Source organism: Patagioenas fasciata, assembly GCF_037038585.1.
Source record: "Patagioenas fasciata isolate bPatFas1 chromosome 6 unlocalized genomic scaffold, bPatFas1.hap1 SUPER_6_unloc_3, whole genome shotgun sequence".
Classification (NCBI taxonomy): Eukaryota; Metazoa; Chordata; class Aves; order Columbiformes; family Columbidae; genus Patagioenas; species Patagioenas fasciata.
In genome coordinates, this window is record NW_027288505.1 from 676014 (window position 1) to 694520 (window position 18507).

General features: G+C 47.8%; 1 protein-coding gene across 1 annotated transcript; it reads left to right on the top strand.

The window, feature by feature from the left end:
- The first annotated feature begins 298 nt into the window (after positions 1-298).
- LOC136116180 (olfactory receptor 14J1-like) lies at positions 299-1231 on the top strand. Its single transcript, XM_065862384.2, has one exon. It carries the CDS (start codon positions 299-301, stop codon positions 1229-1231), a length of 933 nt encoding a protein of 310 aa, XP_065718456.2.
- Positions 1232-18507: the final 17276 nt, after the last annotated feature.

Genomic DNA, 18507 nt, shown 5'->3' on the forward strand with positions numbered 1-18507 from the left:
TACTGAACTTTTCCACCAATGGTGGTTTACACCTGACACTGCCTGTGAATGCTGGATCTGTCACAAACCAGCTCCCGTGTCCCCGCTGGAGCAGAGCAAAGCTTGCTGCTTGGCAGCACACGGGAAGAGGTCCTGTTGCTCACAGCACACTCAGCCAGCACAAACCAGAAGATAGAAATGCATTTCAAATGAAGTGATTACTATGAAAAGATGTAGAGGACTTTTCAGAAGAGTCTTCCTGCATTTAAATTTGTCATTTCGTTTTTTAGACCAGTACCTCCATGTCAGGAAGGAGCAAATGTCCAACAGCAGCTCCATCACCCAGTTCCTCCTCCTGCCGTTCACAGACACACGGGAGCTGCAGCTCTTGCACTTCTGGCTCTTCCTGGGCATCTACCTGGCTGCCCTCCTGGGCAACGGCCTCATCATCACCACCATAGCCTGGGACCAGCACCTCCACACCCCTATGTACTTCTTCCTGCTCAACCTCGCCCTCCTCGACCTGGGCTCCATCTCCACCATTGTCCCCAAATCCATGGCCAACTCTCTGTGGGATACCAGGGTCATTTCCTATGCAGGCTGTGCTGCACAACTCTTTCTTTTTTTCTTTTTAGCTTCAGCAGAATTTTACCTTCTCACTGTCATGTCCTACGACCGCTACGTTGCCATCTGCAAACCCCTGCACTACGGGACCCTCCTGGGCAGCAGAGCTTGTGTCCACATGGCAGCAGCTGCCTGGGCCACTGGGTTTCTCTATTCTCTGCTGCACACGGCCAATACATTTTCACTGCCCCTGTGCAAGGGCAATGCCCTGGCCCAGTTCTTCTGTGAAATCCCCCAGATCCTCAAGCTCTCCTGCTCACACTCTTACCTCAGAGAAGTTTGGCTTCTTGTGTTTAGTCTGTTAATTGGTTTTGGATGTTTTGTGTTCATTGTGCTGTCCTATGTGCAGATCTTCAGGGCCGTGCTGAGGATCCCCTCTGAGCAGGGACGGCACAAAGCCTTTTCCACCTGCCTCCCTCACCTGGCCGTGGTCTCCCTGTTTCTCAGCACTGCCATGTTTGCCCACCTGAAGCCCCCCTCCATCTCCTCCCCATCCCTGGATCTGGTGGTGTCTGTTCTGTACTCGGTGGTGCCTCCAGCAGTGAACCCCCTCATCTACAGCATGAGGAACCAGGAACTCAAGGATGCCCTGTGGAAACTGATGACTGGATTTCTTCTGAACCTATAAACTCTCTCTGTCTTCTTCTACATAAGAAGACATTCTCATTGCAGGTTCATCCTGTGTGTAGTATTTTTTGTTTCTAGTTGTGAGTTTGGTTTTTTTTTTATGATAATATTTTTATTCCCTTTCTAATTCACTGCCTGCTTTTCTTTTCTCAGTGAGTGGCTGTGTCAATGTGGAATCGTGTTCTCTGTGTCTAAGCAAAATAAAAGATCCTTCACCAGTATTTTTCACTGACATTCTTTCTCCAAGACCTTTCTGGAGCTGCAGTGGTAGTTCCCATGTGCATGGGCAGAAGGGAAGAGAGTCCAGCATGGTAGCCCTGCCAGGGAGCACCAGCGCTTGGTCTTCCAGAGCTGTTCTGGTTCCACTCCCACACTCTCCTTCTCATCCCTTGTGTTGGTGCAAGGCCTGAGTGCTCTGGCAGCTTGGTCCCTGTCCTGCTGTGTGTCAGTGCTGTGAGCGCAGGCAGGGACAGGCAATGGACACTGCTGTGACAGAGCTGGCCTCACAACAGCCTTTCCTGATAGAAAGGTGATCTCCTATGGGCAGGGCTTCAAGGTTTAGGTCTTCTTACAAAGATTCTCTCAAGAACATGCCCAAGAAAGTGACCCACATATGAAACACCATTGTTCAGCTGAACCGTGTGTGTGTGCAGGGCTGGCACACAGCAGTGTCCTCTCACAGCCAGGCCTCCTGCCAGAGACCTGCAGGACCAGCAGAGCAGGGTCTGGGCTGTGCCCCTGTGCACTGGACACCCCACAGAATCTCCCCCAGGGCATCGTCATGGTCTGGCCCCACACTGCCAGCCCTGGTCTCTCTCCCCAGCTCACAGACATTGCTCTTCCCTCCATGGATGGACACTGAATGAGTAGGTCAGAAATCCATGTCTGCATTGTAGAGATGAGATGTGAGCATGCACATCATGTACGAGAGGTGAGATGAATCCAGGTGAACACTAACGACAGCAGCTCTTCCTGGGGGTTCCATGAAGGCCTGTGGCACAGACAGTGTCTCAAGGTCACTTCACATTGGGAGTAACAGCCTATGGGAAACCACCCACTGGGATCTTCTTCCTTGAACTGATGTCCCTGTGTCCATTCCTCATGATGTAGGACACCTCAGATGAGTGCAGAGCAGGTGACACAGCACAGGGCTGAGGCTTCTCCCATCCCTTTGGAGTGGCAACAGGAGACCAGAGAGAAACTGAGACTACGGCCTCTATGTGCAAAAGGGTCAGACTCTGTCTGTGAGCATCCCTGGGTGCAGAAGGAGTCCTGAGACCAACTCAGATATGGATGCCTGTTGGAACCGTGGCATTTCTGTATGTTATTCCAGGAACAAACCTCAGTGGCCCAGTGAGATTCATCTCAGCTGCTGGGACAGGCTCATTTCAAGTGCTCTGTCACCCTTGCCCATGATTCTGGATTGTGCTACCAAGAGTGACAGCAGAATCAGAGAAGTTCTGAGGTCCTCAGGAAAGGAAGATGTCAAACCCATCTTCAAGAAGGGCAGGAAGGAGAATTTGAAGAATGAAGGAGTGGCCAGCATACCTCTGTCCCTGGGAAGGGGATAGGCCATGTCTTCCTGCACCAGTTTCCAGGAACCTGAAGGACAAGGAAGGGATTGCTGAACAGAAATGAGCGAAAAACCCAATGAGTCCCAAGAAATGCTCTGGACCCATCCCAGAGCTTTAGACCCCCAGGAAAGAGCTCAGTGACGGTGCAGCCCATCCAGCTGCATCTGTGTCCCTCACTGAGCAGCACAACCAGTGTGCAGTCACCCCATGGTTCTGCAACCAACCTGCTCTGCAGAGCATCACTGCCAGTTTGGGGCCCAGTGGGGAGAACAGGATGGGACCAGGAGCACCAGAGCAGATCAGAGGAGGAATGGGGGAGATCACACAGGAGCTGACCTGGGCTGGAAATGGCCTTGGAGAGAAAAATGCTGGTGTTCAACTGCCCCATGATTATACCCAGAGTTTAGGGTGCAGGGCCAGAAATCCTTGCTGTCCTGGTGGTTCACCAGGCCTGGGAAGTAGCTGGAGAAGGATTGGTGTCCCCCACTTGCCATCCCTTAGTGCATCATCCCTCATGAAGGGTGGGATGGAAAGCAAGTCTGGGACCCTGTGTCAGGACTTGCACTGAAGAAAGTATTCACCCAGAAGCCACATCATTTTGCTCTGGTATTTCAGTGCTGGTGCTCATCACATGTTCTGAAGACAAACTTATGCATCCCTCTTGTTAACCTTACCCCAAAAGTCACCCCTAGAAAAGGTTCCTGAGCTGGGGTTGAGCTGGAGAACTGGGGTCCAGCTGTGACCAGGGGAAGGACAAGGCCTGTCCTGGGTCCCCTAAAGGGCTGGCAGCCTCTGTGACCTCCACCAGAAAAGGCAGCATATAGGAAACTGTAGACCATCCCCAAGCCCTTTGGAGGCCCTTAGGAAGAGTTCCTCTCTCCAAATATTCAGCACAGCTTGTTGCTGCACGAACAACCAGGAGAAGCTGCCCAGATCCCTCATTCCAGTCCCCATCTCCTCCACCCATTACGGGAAGTGCTCTCCCCCTTGTCACTGAGGTGGTTCCAGGGACCCAAGAGACACCTGTGGGGAGGAGATGTTGGGTAGGGATATAGTGTCCTTCAGTCCTCATGGTAGCTCCTGCTGGGCTTTGTGCCACTGCTCACAACCCTCTGAGCCTGGATGTTCAGCCAGTTCTCAGTGCTGCTAAACAGGAATATGCCCATGAGCACATTGGGCTGCACTGGGAGGAGCGTGGCCACCCAGACAAGGGCAGTTATTGTCCATCATGACTCAGCACTGGTGTGGTCACATCTGGAGCGGTGTGTCCCACTGTGAGGTTCCCCATTCTGGAGGAACGGGGAGGAGCTGCCATGTGGTCAGAGAAAGTCTGGGTCATGTGTGGAGATGTTGAGAGACCCAAACTTCTTTAGCCTGGTGAAGGGGAGGCTGAGGAAACATGCTGGTTTTACTGAAATTGAGTTAATTTCCTTCATGCATTTTGAACCTCTGTCCTTCACAGCCAGTACAGTCTTTTGTTTAGATTTACTATGACAATAGTGAGATAATGACGTTTCTTCCCTGGGATAGAGTTAATTCTGTCTTTCAGCAGCTTTACAGTGTTTGCCATTTGCTATGAAAGGAATGTCAGAACTCACTGAGATCTCGGCTGTTGTCAGGGAAACCAAGGACTTCTTTGGCCATCCAGCTGCAGATGCAAATTGGCAAGAGGGGGCACAGACAGGACAGCACCTGGATTGACATCCGGGTCAATCAACGAGCTGTTCTCTACCATTAGTGTCATGCTCGGTATAAAGCTGGAGATGCCCTTTCCAGCCAGTTAGTTTTGGTTTGACGGCTACTTTGATTGACTCTGTTTGGAAGTTCCATTCTATTGGGAGTTCAGTGTTAGTTCAGATTTATGATGTTTTCCTGATTTTCAGTTGGTCCTTGGGCCTCTCTGCCTTTTGCACTTTTACTTACTCTTGCTGGGATCAGCTGTTCAGGACCAGGGTTCTCTCTTCTTTGGGGCTGCCTGCTCAGCACAACTGGAGTTATGTGGGGGATTGCACTGAGTATCATATATTTTACTTTATGTGTATTTTAGTATAAGCATATTAGAAGTAGCAGTGTATTATTTTCATTGTCTTATTATATTTTTTTATAAACTCACAGGTTTCTCTCTTCCCTTTCATTTCTCTCTCTTATCCCACTAGAGGACTGGGAGCAGGATGTGAGCAGCTCTCATGGTCTTAGTTGGTGGCTGTGATAAAATCATGACAAGAAAAGGTAGTAGTAGCTTCAGAAATGTTGAAAATCACTTTCCAAGATGACGGCACTTTTTCTTTTTAGTAGATGGAAACAGCAAGAGAAAGGAAAACCATCAGAAACTGCAGCTCTGGAGGTCCAGAGTGGAGCTCAGGATAAAGAAATGTCATTCTGAGCACATGGCTGTGGTCATTGAGATGGACTCTGGATCAGCCATGGCTTTGTGTTTCAAGGAACAGCTGGTGAGGATGGAGAGACAGCAGCACAGATGGGGACACACTAGGGTGAGAACAAGGTGGGGAAGCACATGGGGTGTCTGCAGCCTGTGGGGAAACAGCCACAGGCCTGGGACAGTGTAGGATGGACCATGGTAGACATGGCCAAGGGCACTGGCAAAGCTGGATGTCCCTGCAAGAGCCAAGGTCTTTGTCCCCTTGACTATGGCTGATGTTCCTGCCACTGAGGTCTAAGAGGAGACAAATGGTTGTCATGGCCATGGCACCCGTTGCCTCCTTGCACCCCCAGGGAGTGTCACACCATTGTCCTTCATTGGGCATCACACTCCCCACAGCCCAAGAAGAGCCCTGAGCCACACGTGAGGGACAGGATCTCCCTTCCTAGGGGCAGGGGCTCAAGGCTTGGCCATTGTCCTTCATCAAACAAACCAAGGGTTTTCTCAGCATCAGAGCTGCTGCACTTTGCTTTTGCCTGATGCAATCACAGCCTCCAATTATCTGATCTAACGAGTCCCCGGGCAGGCTTTGTCAGTAACAGCCCTCAGTGGGGACCATTAATGCTTCAAGGTACTTTGGAGTTTGCTTCTGACTTGGACTTCTTGAGAAGATTCTTCAGTCTGTGCTTGGTATCTGAGGTTCATGGACTCAGCACCAAATACGCCATGGGGCTCATTAAAACTCAGAAAGCCCTAACGAGCGATGTTTCTTTTGGTAATTTCATTCAAATCTTCAAGACTTGTAGAACTAACTGGAGAGGTTTCAATGGAACACTTAGTGATGAAGATTTCAATAATTTCTTAAAGGAGGGTTTTTTCTTTCAAGGGTGTTTTCTGTCATTTTTCATTGTATAGAAGAAGTGACAGCAGCATTCTACACTGGACATTGATCCAGAGGGTCTCCTGAAGACATCTGGACAGGGAGGAGAACAGTGCCTTTAGGCTGGACACTGTATGGACAACCTCACTCCGCACCCCCACCCCCAGTCTGCCAGTTCCCTCATTGGCCACCAGAGACTTGCATCACTTTTCCTCACATCAGGCTTCTCCACTGAGCTCTGCAGGAGATGCTGCAGCTCCTGTGCACCAGCTCCACGTGCTCTCCTGTGCAAACACTGCACAGTTTAATAAACAGTAAAACACTTTCCTCAGCTGTGTGTGTAAGCTGGATCTGATGAGGTCCACCATCCACAAGGGACATCCACACAAGAACTATTTTTAGACAGAGAGACAGGAAAGGATAGATAGAAACACAATTAACTTGCTGTGTACCATGTTAATTAGACCTCTGAAGACTGGGGTAAGTTTGTAACTGCCTGAGGCTCAAAGCAGAAACCAGACAGTTGAGAGGCAACTGAATGACCAAAGAGCAAGTGGAGGAGGAAACCTGAGAGCACTGGGAAGGGTGAACATCCAGACAGACTGTCGGAAAGTTGTCCTTTGACATGGACATTTAGTCAGGAGAGGTGGAAACTCCTAAATGACAAGGGAGATGAAATAATAGTGTGTTGGTAATAGAAGTACAGGGGAAGACCGATATTTCTTCTCCTGCCTTTAGTACACGACCTGGTGATTCACTTTTTGTCCTTTTATTTTTTTAGTTAATATGTTAAACAAACCACCACCAAGCCCACACAAACAAACAAAAAACACCCCCAAAAAAACAAACAAACAAAAAACAAACAAACACATACACACAAAAAACCCCATGTGCACGTATCCAACAGACATCAGTCATTAGTTGTCTCACCATAAACAGCCAGTGCCATTTTAGGGGACCCATTTTATTCGAGGTGCTGGCCTGGGATTGGCATCTATCACAGAGGACCTGGGGGAGACCAGAGCACCTTGCAATGCAGATGGAAGTTAGGCAGGGGTTCCCAGGGCATCTACACTGGCACCAGGTGTTTGTGTCCCTGGAGCTGAAGACATTTGTCTCCTAAATCCATGCCCAGTTCTGCAAAACTCTTAGTTTTTCAAAGAAATAAATACCCCAAAATACTTAAAAAGAAAATAAATAAATGTTTAATATGTAAGAATGTAATATCTGCCATATGAAAAATCAATATGTAAAAAGCTATCCATGTAGCTGAGGACATGTGTGTCTTATATCCATTTCTAGTTGTGGAAAACACTTTCCTTTTTGAAGAAAATAACCCCCCAAAGACCTAAAAAAAAGGAAAAGTACATTGAAACCTTCCTTGACTTTGAAACTTTGTCTTCAGTTCATATTTTAACTTTCATTTACATTAACTGACATCGGATGGGCCTGCAGGCATGAAGCCAAGATCATTTTGTGTCTTGCATAGCGCCTCATGCCCTCTAAACCTTCCCTGCCCAGGACTCCTCACACTTGGCTTAGAGCGAGTCGCACTGAGGTGTTGGCTGGGTTTAGATGTTGGTTTAGATGGTCACCTACAGCACAGGTGCGTTCATGTCCCTTAGTCATCTCCTTTGCTCCCATTAGAAACAGAGCCCAGCATCACAATGGGATCATAAGAGAACTGAGGTTGAAGGGACCTCAGCAATCTGCAGTCCAACCTGTCAGAAACTGGGTCAGAACAAGGTGTTCAAGCCTTCATTCAATCAGAGATTGAAAACCCGCAAGGACAGAGGCTGCAGAGCCTCTCTGGGTGACCTGCAACAGCACTTGGCTGAGCTCCCAGGGCAGGGGTGTCAAATTCATTTTCACCGGGGGTCACATCAGCTTCACAATTGCCTTAAAGGGCCGAATGTATAAATGTAGGAGTAGTTAAATTTATACAGTCCTTTAAAATGACGTTCTGCCATTTGAGGGTAACCATGAGGCTGATGTGATCCCTGGTGAAAATGAAGTTGACGCTCACCTCCTAGGGAAAAAGCTTTTCCTTATGTCCTGGCTGAACCTCTCCTCTTTCACCTGCCACCCATTCTCTTTTGTTCTTCTGCCACACACCATGGTGAAGAGCCTGGCTGTGTGTTCTCCATGATCTCCTTGTTGGTATTGACAGGCTGTGATGAGGTCCCTGTCATCCTTCCCTTCTCTGGGCTGGAAAAGCCCGGCTCCCTCAGCCCCTCCCCACAGGCCAAGTGCTCCAGTTTCTGGCTGTCCTGAGGCCCTTTGCTCAACCCACTCCAGCTTGCCAATATCTTTCCTGAACTGGGATCTGAGATCTGGATGGACTATTCCAGAGAATCCCTTCCCTCCACCTCCTGGCCATGCTCCTGGTGGCACAGCCCAGGGTGCTCCTGGCCTCCCTTGCACCAGGGCACACGCTGCCTCCTGTCCAGCTCCCTGCCCACACAGACCTTTCCCACAGAGCTGCTCCCAACCAGACATCCCCAGCCTGTGCCATTGCCAGGTGAGTCCCCTGCAGGGGCAGACACTGGTGTTTGTCCTGCTGGGGTTTCCTGAGGGTCCTCCAAAGACTTGCTCTCCTCCTTGAACCCCTTCATTGAGCATAGAGGCCTGGGAGATGGTTTCAGTAAAGACTCAGGTACGGAAGTCATTGAGTCCCTCTGCACTAGTGTCAGTGTCTGCTGTTACTAAATTTCCCTCTTCACTCAGCAGCAGCTCTGTTTTCCCTTTCTTCAGCCGTGGTCTCTAACACAGCTGTTAAAGCTCTTAGTTTGCTCTTGACTTTTCTTGCAGCCGCCAACTCCAGGTGACCTTTGCCTTTCCCGAAGCCATCCCTGCACAGTAAAGCCAATGTACATGTACTCTTGTCTTTACTGTCCTTGCTGTCACCCCTGGCAGCTGCTTTGTGGCCCCTGTCTGCACCTTGTGCTGTGACAGCCCAGCCCTGCTGCCCCACACGTGGTCCCACAGCCCCATGGTGCAGGTTCAGCACAGGACAGGGTGCATTCGGGGTGGGGAACGGTCTCCTGACTTGATAGCCAGAGCAGTCCTTGCTGCTTCCTGTTAGGCAGCCTCTCCAAGCTCCTGGAGAGGTCGTGTCACCTGTGGGGTCACAGACAGCCCTGCTCCAGGGTCTGCCAGGGTCTGGGCCAGGAGAGAGTCTGGGCAGAGCTGTCCGTTCCCTGAGACAGGCCCTGAGCCCAGCAGGAGGATGGACATGGCCTCACAGGGAACCTTACCCGTAAACCTGGGGTGCGCGGCCAGTGCTGGAAATGGCCCATGGGCGATGGCCAGTGACTGGGGGGTGATGAAGGCCCTGGGCCACCTTCCTGGTCTGTCCATGTCACCAAGGGCATAGAGCAGTCTCCTCTCTCCTGCACCTGCATGTCTTTGATCCCTTCCAGAAGCCCTGGCTCTGCACCACAACCCCCTGGTGTGAGTCTTCACCCTGCATGGTCATGCACCACGAGATACACGCTGATGTTTTTCTCTCCCAGGTACTTTCCAGCCCAGTCCAGTTCTCTCAAGGTTCTGCCACCTCCCCTGCCCTCTCTCCACCACCAACACCCTCTGCACAGCAAAGCCCAGTCAGGGCTGGTCCCACAGCAGTGCCCATTGCGGGTGCTCTGGGCAGTCACCCCACAGCCTCTGCCGCTCTGAAGGGCACAGCAGCTCCTGCAGCTCAGAGAGAAGTCACCCCAGAGGTGGGTGAACACTCATGGTAAAAGGAAAAGGAGGCACTTGTGTCATTTGCTCTCCTCTCCAGCAGATCCTGAGAGGTCTGCAGCCCCTCCATGCCATCCCCTCTCCCCAGGCCAGCACAAAAGCCCTGGCCCTTGAGGACCTCAAGAGCTCTTACTGCTCCAGGCACAGAGCAGCCTTCCCAGAGCTGATGCAGCCAGGAAGGTGTTTTCATGTCACATTCCTTCTAACTATGCTGAGGATGGATCTCGGACTGAAAACAAACAAAAAAAGCTGTTGTAGGTTCATTTATTTCACTTAAATACAATGAGAAACTCCCCATTTACACAAAGTGTCTCAGTCACACAAAATGTGAGGATACTTAATGGGATGAATAGTGACATAACTTTGAAGATGACACCATGTGGGGAAAAGGGAAAAAAAAAGTAGAGAAAGAAAAACAAACTTAGTCTGTCATGATGTACACTGGAGCCCACTGCAGAGAAAGTAGGCCGTCTATGGCTGCTGAAAACATCCAGTAATCAGCTTCCTCAGAGCATTCTTGAGCTCCTGGTTCCTCATGCTATAAATGAGGGGGTTCAATGTCGGAGGTACCAGCGAGTACAGAACAGACACCAGTAGGTCCAGGAATGGGGAGGAGACAGAGAGGGGCTTCAGGTAGGCAAATGCACCAGTGCTGATAAACAGGGAGACCACGGCCAGGTGAGGGAGGCAGGTGGAAAAGGCTTTGTGCCGTCCCTGCTCAGAGGGGATCCTCAGTACGGCCCTGAAGATCTGCACATAGGACACCACAATGAAAATAAAACATCCCAAAACCAGAAAACCACTGAAAGCAAGAAGCCCAGCTTCCCTGAGGTAGGAGTGTGAGCAGGAGAGCTTGAGGATCAGAGGGATTTCACAGAAGAACTGGTCCACAGCATTGCCCTTGCTCAGTGGCAGTGAAAATGTATTGGCCATGTGCAGCAGAGAATAGAGAAACCCAGTGGCCCAGGCAGCTGCTGCCATGTGGACACAAGCTCTGCTGCCCAGGAGGGTCCCGTAGTGCAGGGGTTTGCAGATGGCAACGTAGCGGTCGTAGGACATGATGGTGAGAACAGAATATTCTGCCGTTATAAAGATCAAAAACCAAAAGATCTGGGCAGCACATCCTGTGTAGGACATGGCCCTTGTGTCCCAGAGGGATCTGGCCATGGACTTGGGTACAGTGGTGGAGATGCAGCCCAGGTCAAGGAGGGCGAGGTTGAGCAGGAAGAAGTACATGGGGGTGTGGAGGTGCTGGTCCCAGGCTATGGTGGTGATGATGAGGCCGTTGCCCAGGAGGGCAGCCAGGTAGATGCCCAGGAACGGCCAGAAGTGCAAGGGCTGCTGTTGGAACGATAAAGGACTCAGCACTCCGATTCAATGTGAATCACGCCAAAGCCATTTATTACAGAAACATGTCTCCTTATATACGCAACTATTCTCTAATCACGAATCCACGCTCCAAGCATGGATTCGCTAAATGAGTATCATGGGCAGTCCACACGCTGGAGCCCCACCGATGATAGGTCCGACGACTCACGCCATGCTGAGGCCCTGTTAGTGAAGAAACGCCCCTCTTTCTCACAGCAGATTCTGTTCTCAGCTTCTCAAAGTGGCCTTGAGATTCCTTTGGGCCTGACTAATTCAACAACATATCTCCTTCTAACGAAACCCCTTCACAATTCCCCCTTTGTGTTCTTGAACTAGTCAGGCCCCTTAAACAGCATGCTGAATCGTCTTTGAAATACACTGCAACACAGGACACGTGATTAACAACATAATTACAATTACATATAATGTAGCTAAACCTTACTTAATAAGATTAAACAACTATCTGCTTATACTCAAACATTCATATCATATATAAAACTTTAATTCTACTTATGACAACCTTACCAACGCACTATTTTAGAATAGTCAGACAACTTAATACAATATATTCTCTTAAATTCTTAAAAGATCTATAACTGCGCAGTTTATAGAGTAACGTACTTAATACCATCAGCATATGCTAATTATTGACTTAATATCTTAAAACTTATATTAACCTATTCATATGCTAATTATTGAATTAATATCTTAAAACTTATATTAACCTATTTAAAAGATCTATAGCTTAATCTTAATATCTCTTTTAAAACCTTACCAGTTGCTAAATTAGGTTACCATGGTAGAAATATCTTATACTTTTACCTTATCTATGCATAGATTATCTAATTGTAATATCACCCTTTTGGAACTCTTACTATCTGTTCAAATTAGCATTCTCTATGGAAGGTACCTTATCTGTTTACTAATAAGCTTTTAGACTACTGGGTCTAAGAGCATCTATAACACTGAATAAGAATTCATGGTTTACATTTGAGACAATTCTCACAACTTATCTCCCTCCTGTCCTTCTGCATCTGTCGAATCTTTGTTGTCTTTATTCAGCCATGGCTTGATCCGTTTCGCAGGAATCCATTTTGATCCTTGGTCTGTAATGACACAAGCATAACCCTTTCCCCAAGTTATTAATTGGAAAGGACCCTCCCATTCACCAGTAACTCCATTGCGTATTTTGACCTGACATTGATTTTCTCTAAGGTCTGTCAAGTATCCTTTTAAGCTTGTTCCATGACGAATCATAGGTGGAATGTCGAACCCTTGCGGAGGGCGTAAAAAGTTCAAGACATATAATGCTTTGCTTAGTCTGTCATGCGGAGTAGTACAGTCAGTTCCCCCTTTTTGTTTGTCAAGCTGATGCTTGAGAGTTCGATTCATCCTTTCTACCAAGGCCTGACCAGTAGGAGAATTTGGTATCCCTGTAATGTGCTTAACACCCCACAATTGAAAAAAAGGTGGCAGTAGCTTTGGCGATATAACCAGGTGCGTTGTCTGTCTTGACCTGTGCAGGAACTCCCAAAGCTGCAAAAGCAGAACGTAAATGTCGTTGCACATGTGAACTAGTTTCACCAGTCTGAGCAGTGGCCCATATGGCGAAAGAATATGTATCAATAGACATATGCACATACTTCAGCCTGCCAAATTCAGGGACATGTGTAACGTCCATTTGCCACAATTGCAAGGCTCCTAATCCTCTTGGATTGACTCCTGCACCCAGCCCTACTGAGATGCGCTGACAATCTGCACAACTTTTAACAATACCTCGGGCTTCACTTTCGGACAATGAAAATTGCCGCTGTAAGACCTGAGCAGACTGATGGAGGAAACTATGAGAGCGTACTGCTTGCCCAAACCTATCTATTGGAGGTGGAACCGAGGCAGGAGATACAAGAAAATCAGCTCGGCAGTTTCCTTCAGCTAAATCGCCTTGAATTGTCAGATGACTATGGATATGTGTTATGAAGTATCAGTGTTGTCTCTCTTCGACCAACAACCATAGTTGCTTGAACAAAGACATCAGTTGTGCATCCTGAACCTCTTTGAACAATGATCTTTCAATGCGAGCTACCACACCTACCACATACAAAGAATCACAGACAATATTCACTGGGCTATGAGCAAATCTGATAAACACTTCTATTACAGCCCTGAGTTCCAAATGCTGAGTTGATCCTTTCAGGTCAGTTAGTATCACATTGTGCCATTTTCCATCTGTTTTCCATGTAATTGCTGCTTTCTGCATTTTACCCCCTGCGTCAGTGAACACTGTGGGTCCTTTAACAGGAAATTCTGAGAGAAGAGGGGGACCCTCCTCCATTGATCCCATATTCAAAACTGACATTAACTTGTGTGGAGGGGAAAATGTCTTAATTAAGGCTTGAGAATCTAATAACGCAATCTGAAAAGGTAAGGAGTTCTGCAAAGCCCACTGTAAATATTCTGAAACGAGGGGAACAATGATATATGCAGGCTCAGCCCCTGAAATTTCGACTATTCTCTGCCTACCTTTCATTATAAGCTGAGCAAAGACCTCAACCCTGGTTGTAATGGTTCGTTTGAGTCGAAAATGCAAAAACACCCACTCTAAGATCTTTAATGGCTCCTTACCAGTTGTCCATTGCATTATGAGAGCAAAAGGATAGTTAGTATTGTTTACAATTAGTAGTCCGATTACATAATCTGGGTTCCACCTATGGCTGAAAGCTTTTACAAGTTTGGACATAATCTTTTTCAGAGCAGCATCCGCCTCAGCAGTAAGCGTTCTAGGAGAGCTAATGTCACTATCCCCTTTTAGCAGTTTTACAATTGGAGCTAAATCCTCATTAGTGATCCCACAAATGCTCCGGACCCAATTCAGATCACCCACTAGTTTCTGCACATCATTTAAGGATTGAATGACAGGCCGACATACTATTTTCTGAGGTTTCACTGTGGACTGAGAAATTTCCCAACCAAGATATTTCCACGCTGGTTGAATTTGTACCTTTTCTGGAGCAATTAGCAATCCTCTATGCTGCAATGTATCAGATACTTCATTTATCAACAAATCAGTCGAAAAAGTTTTCCCAGCTATTAATATGTCATCCATGTAGTGGTAAATCACTAACTCAGGATGAGATTTTCTGACTGATTGCAAGGCCCAAGCTACATAAATTTGACACATAGTTGGGGAATTTTTCATTCCCTGTGGCAAAACTACCCATTGATACCTTTTCGCAGGTTCAGCCTTATTTACAGAATTTGTGGAAAATGCAAAACGTTTACAGTCATCAGGATGCAAAGCAATGGTGAAAAAACAATCTTTCAAGTCAATTATTAAGATCTGCCAATTTTCTGGAATCATGACAGGGGATGGTAATCCCGGCTGTAATGCTCCCATGTCTTCCATGGTATCATTAATTTTTCGAAGATCATGTAACAACCTCCATTTCTTTGATTTTTTCTGAATAGTAAACACAGGAGTATTCCAGGGACTTGTAGACGGCTCTAAATGCCCTTTTTCAAGCTGTTCCTGTACTAGCTCTTCGACATGGGCGAGTTTTTCTTTACTGAGCGGCCATTGATTTACCCATACTGGATCATCATTTTTCCACTGTAATTTAAGTACTGGTCACCCATCATCAATGGCCGCTTCCAGAAATGCTGTTGTTTTGTCACCAGAGTTGCTCCTAGTTGTCCTAACACATCCCGTCCTAATAGAGAAACAGGGATAGACATCACATTCATGCAGTAAAGAACTAAATTATTCATGTTCTTCTGTATTATCACAAAATGCACATTTTGAGTCAACGGAATCTCATGATTTAACAGACTGTGAACTTATCGTACCATGTAACAAAGACCTATCAAAATTGCAACATGCTTAAACAGATACCCACAAAGAAAACAGGTTAATAAGGAAAGCATCTTGCAGACTTTAACAAGTTTTCTTGTGTTATCAGTTAAGTCTCTCTCAGCTTGCTGAAGTTCAAATCGCCCTGCCTGTAAAACTGTCTGAAAAGATTTAATGATTTCTTGTCTGAGTGCTTTTCTATGTTTTAAAACACCTCCCAATACCGATTTTTTAGGAACACAACTGAAAACAATCATTCCTGACCCCATCTTGCAAGTAAAAACCTTGAGGGGGGGGGGGGGGGGGGGGGGAGGTGGGGGGGAAGCACAGGGCTGCTTGCAGGCTGAGTGGGAAGAGCAGGCAGAAGGTTTTATGGCGCACTTAAAAACAACTGGTGAAACAATTAACTCACATTCCTGACAAGCTGCTTGATTTTCAGAGAGACGGTACACAGGAACACATAATATGTACTGTAAAACTCGCAAATAACATGCTGATAGCAAACATTAGTATTTTCTACTGCTAATTTCAACACCAGTGCTTCCTTAACTTCTAAGTTTTCACTCTGCTTATTGATGGTCCCTTGAAGGTGGTCAATAAATTGCATGTAATTCTCATAATTCTCATTGGGACCCTGATTTACAGATTGACAGTTGCAAATGATTTGGCTGCTTTGTTGGTTTCAGGCACCTCTCTCATACCTTGATATTGCTGACCATTGGATTCACTCGCTAATAGCTGATCTGATCTTTCACACAGTTCTTTTGCCCAGTTCTTATCCGGCGGCTCCTTCTGTTCTCTTGTAGGAGTTAGAAGGATAGAAAGCGGTGAAGGCGGACACAAATCAGTAAAATAATTGATATTACACTTATTTACGACTTTAGCATTCTCAACTTTCACCAGTCATTTTGACAAATTATCTGACTCCAGTTCTTTGGACTTCTTGGTCTCTCCAGGGTCGTGTGATGGTACAGGAGGCCATCCACTCGGTAATTTTCCTCCCTCCGCCCCAGACTGTTGTATCATCGGGGGTGCCGAAGGCACAACAGGGGATGGAGTAAGGAGGGTATTGAAAACACGAACTGGGTAAGCTTCACAGTTATTTTTAGAGTTCTTATCAGGCTGTAACGCTGCAAAAATTCCAGTAACAGCAGCCCGCTCAGCCTTAAATTCTTTTAAGGTGGAAATTATAAGCTTCCGTGTAGTCGCTAATGATTTAGCTTCATCTCCATCGCTAACCTTATCCCATAATTTCTGCCCTATATCGTCCCAAAGTTCAATTTTAAAAGCTTTCTCAGCTTCTGTCAGGTAGCCGTTAGTTCTACAACAAACCAACAGTCTACGTATGTTACTTTCTTCATATTTAAGTCCTCTCATAGAGAGAATATGCAGGAGGATCTTAACTATAGCTTCTTCCTCTGAGGATATATTCTGCCCCGTAACTTCACTCTTCCCTCCTCCTGCTCCCAGCCGCTCACCTTTCCCGGGGCCTTCTTCAACAAAATTTATCCGCGGAACGTCCGTACGTCTCCGCCCGGCTCTCAGTCCAGCTGAGCCGCCTCCGGCTGGGCCGCTCCAGGCTTTTCCCCGACCTTAGAGAGACGCCGTTCGGAGTATCACGTCGGGGTCACCATTTGTTGGAACGATAAAGGACTCAGCACTCCGATTCAATGTGAATCACGCCAAAGCCATTTATTACAGAAACATGTCTCCTTATATACGCAACTATTCTCTAATCACGAATCCATGCTCCAAGCATGGATTCGCTAAATGAGTATCATGGGCAGTCCACACGCTGGAGCCCCACCGATGATAGGTCCGACGACTCACGCCATGCTGAGGCCCTGTTAGTGAAGAAACGCCCCTCTTTCTCACAGCAGATTCTGTTCTCAGCTTCTCAAAGTGGCCTTGAGATTCCTTTGGGCCTGACTAATTCAACAACATATCTCCTTCTAACGAAACCCCTTCACAGGCTGCAGCTCCCGTGTGTCTGAGAATGCCAGAAGGAGGAACTGGGTGATGGAGCGGCTGTTGGACATTTGCTGCTGATGAGCACGTGGCACTGTCACAGGATCAAAAGAAAGTGACAAGTTAGGGGAGACTTCTCTGAGCAAAATCAAAGCTATTTCTCATACACCCTCCCCCTGATCCACACCCCCTTGTCCTTTTCCAGACCTTCCTCCAACTCTGTGGCTGAGCCCTCGTGGTTCTGTCTGCAGGTGCCACAAGGAGCAGGGCCTGTGCCCACTGGTTCTTTCCTTGGAGCCCCCGGCCCTGAGGGCAGAGGCCTTGCTGGGTGGGAGAGGAGGCCAGGGGGCTGCTCAGAGGAGGGATCTGCACTGCAGGGGATCATACACAAATCACTGAATTCACCCTTCGACTGCATTTCTTGTTTGAGTTTCATCTCATTCATTGATCCTGTCCCTTCTGCCAGGAGATTTTCCTCCTGGGAGGTGTTCCCCTGTCCATGTCTCTTCCCTGTCAGCACTCACAGATCATCCCACCGTCTGTACCCTCACCCTGGCTCTCTAGATCCTGCCTGTTCACAGGGCACTGCCTGGGGGCATCTTCCTGTTTGCAGGTTGGAAAAAAGGACAGGTTCAGCTGCTGTGATGCTCCTGCTGTCCACAGGCAGGGGAGTGGCTGAAGGGATGTTCAGAGGCTTCTGGCAGATGAACTGATCACTCAGAGTTGCAGTTCAGGAGTCTCAGTGACTTGCTAAAACTTGAGAGCTTCTTTTACATTTATCTTTTCCTACAACCTCCCTCCCCTGAGTCATGGAAGAGATAACTAAAAGCTCCTTATCTTTTTAGTAATATCTGTAGAGATCTTCTTGAAACGTCCTATTGTAAGAGGTCTGGAGTGAGCAACCCTGACTCACAGAGAACCCAACAGCAGAAGGACCTTGCCCTGCCGTGGGTCGCTCCTTCCCCCCGCAGCTTCTCCCCTCAGTGTTGTTGGGATCTCCCTGGGCAGCCTGAGCGCTGACCCTGGCAGGCAGCAGAGTACCTGCCCTGGCACAGCCCTGGGGTGCAGGGACCCTGCTCTGCAGGACAGGGCTGGGCACCCCTGGGTGCTCCCCAGGCAGTCATCCTCAGCAGAAGGTGCCATCATGCCCTTTCCCACTGACAGTGCAGCAGGGAAACCCTGCTCTGGAGTGTGTTCTTCTCTGCAACAGAGATACTGTGAGAGAGACCTGGCAGATCCTGCAACACTGTGTCATGTGCCGCTTTCAGGACATTCCTTCAGGAAAAGCAGTTGCATTGTCCTACATGCAGAGACTTACCATGTTAGGACTGTGAAGATTTGTCTCTCAATAATCCCTTAGCAACCAACCACCTACATTGCCTTTCATATTAATTTTCACCGGGGGTCACATCAGCCTCACGGTTGCCTTCAAAGGGCCAAATGTATAAATGTATGAGTAGTTAAATTTATACAGTCCTAAAATCACATTCGGCCCTTTGAAGGCAACCTACTGGAA